The sequence below is a fragment of the Propithecus coquereli genome, unplaced genomic scaffold (assembly GCF_000956105.1).
Source record: "Propithecus coquereli isolate 6110/MARCELLA unplaced genomic scaffold, Pcoq_1.0 Scaffold180, whole genome shotgun sequence".
NCBI classification, from domain to species: domain Eukaryota; kingdom Metazoa; phylum Chordata; class Mammalia; order Primates; family Indriidae; genus Propithecus; species Propithecus coquereli.
In genome coordinates, this window is record NW_012142746.1 from 1,656 (window position 1) to 3,176 (window position 1,521).

The 1,521-nt window shown below is 55.6% G+C and overlaps 1 protein-coding gene across 1 annotated transcript in view; it reads right to left on the reverse strand.

The window, feature by feature from the left end:
- Nucleotides 1–668, reverse strand: part of LOC105808844 (liver carboxylesterase-like) — a gene marked incomplete at its 3' end in the record, with an annotated part of 2,307 nt that extends 1,639 nt beyond the window's left edge. Inside the window, exon 1 of the mRNA XM_012642603.1 lies at nt 414–668. Coding sequence (XP_012498057.1) covers nt 414–653 — 240 coding nt within the window. The remainder of the gene's footprint in view (nt 1–413) is intronic.
- Between the last annotated feature and the right edge of the window lie 853 nt (nt 669–1,521).

Consider the following 1,521-nt stretch of genomic DNA (forward strand, 5'->3'; position numbering starts at 1 on the left):
CAGAGAGACGACTGAGAGCGTGCTTGGAGATTCACGGGAAACTGCGCACCAGGCCCAAGGTGAGAAGCCGCCGCCCAGGCCTGACTCGTCTCAACTCCCGAGCTCCCTCCCCGTTCCAGGCTCCTCCGTTTCCACCTGTACAACCGTTACCTCCACAGGCCCTCCCGGCATGGACACCGCAGGATTCTTTCATTGGAAGATGATCAAAGGGTGTTGGGAGAGGGGTTCCCAGGGCTGTGCCACCCCGGTCACAGCTGGGCCATCCCAGAGGTTTCCATGGAAATGACAACTTGTGAGGGAGGGGACAGATGCCCTGGACTCAGATCGGGCCTTGGAGAAGGACGGACGTCTGTGGCCAAAGCTGGGAGGGCTGACGGGGAGAGCGGAGAGACTAAGAGGCTGCACGTGCTCACCATTGGGAGGATGCAGCCAAACTCTTGCTTGTTGATGCCAACGATGTAGGGGACGGTGTTGAAACTCTTCTCGGCCAGAATCTCTTCGGGGGTTTTGGGCAGCAGCACGCCATCCACCACCGTGGGCACAAAGGGGTGACTCTGGGGAAGAGAGCAGGGCAGCGTCTGAGCCTCCACCTCCCCCTTCCCAGGCAACACCCCCGTGCCTGCTCTGCCTGTCTGAGGGTGAGGGCACCACATTGACCTGTGGCCCCAGGCAGTGGCCACAGAAGCTCCTAACAAAGCGGGCAAAGTGTGTGTGATCCCAGAGGGCAGAACTTCAACCAGGGGCTGGCAGTGGGAAAGTGGCAAATCTTGACTCAAGTCAAAACGCATGTGTTATACAATATGTATCAGTGTTATATATTTCAGTCTGAAGCATGTATGTGTTCTGTAAATCTGTCTGCGGGAGACCCTGGTCATTCACGGCAGCCGGGTGGTGTCACGCAGAGCTGCGCTGAGTGCCAGATGCGCGAACGCTGAGTCGCCGCCGGAAGGGGGAACGCAGGGCAGGTCCTGGGAGCCTCTGCTTACAGTATCTTCATTAACTTTATTTTGTGCGTGAGTTTCTGTTTAAAGCCATTTTATGTAACAGATATTTCTTTAAAGAATTGTTCTATGGAGTATTTATTTGTAATAAACACCACCCAGGAAGGCCTTCATTTTCCTGGCCCTGAGTAACATCACTGGAAATATTTTTTGCTTTCATCCCACAGCGGCGCCGTCCGCTGTGCTTTCTACAAAATCCTTCATCGTGTCATGAGTCCGCAAATGTGGCTGCTTTTCCATCCTTACCGCAGCCCATCACACACCGCAGATTCTCCACAGTCCACACTGGCCTCGGGTGTCGTGGGGCAGCTTCCTCCCCTCCTTCCGGGGGTGCCGTCCTGTTAATTCCCCGACTCTGAGCTCACAGCCACAGCGCTACGGTCCAGTGTGCAACCAAGCTCGTCTGCTGCGTGTATTTTCCCCGTCACACGCATCACAGCGTCCCTGAGCTTAGGAACACGAGGCAGCGCTGCAGCACTACTCTTGGGGACGTTTGAAACAGCGCGATCTCTAACTAACA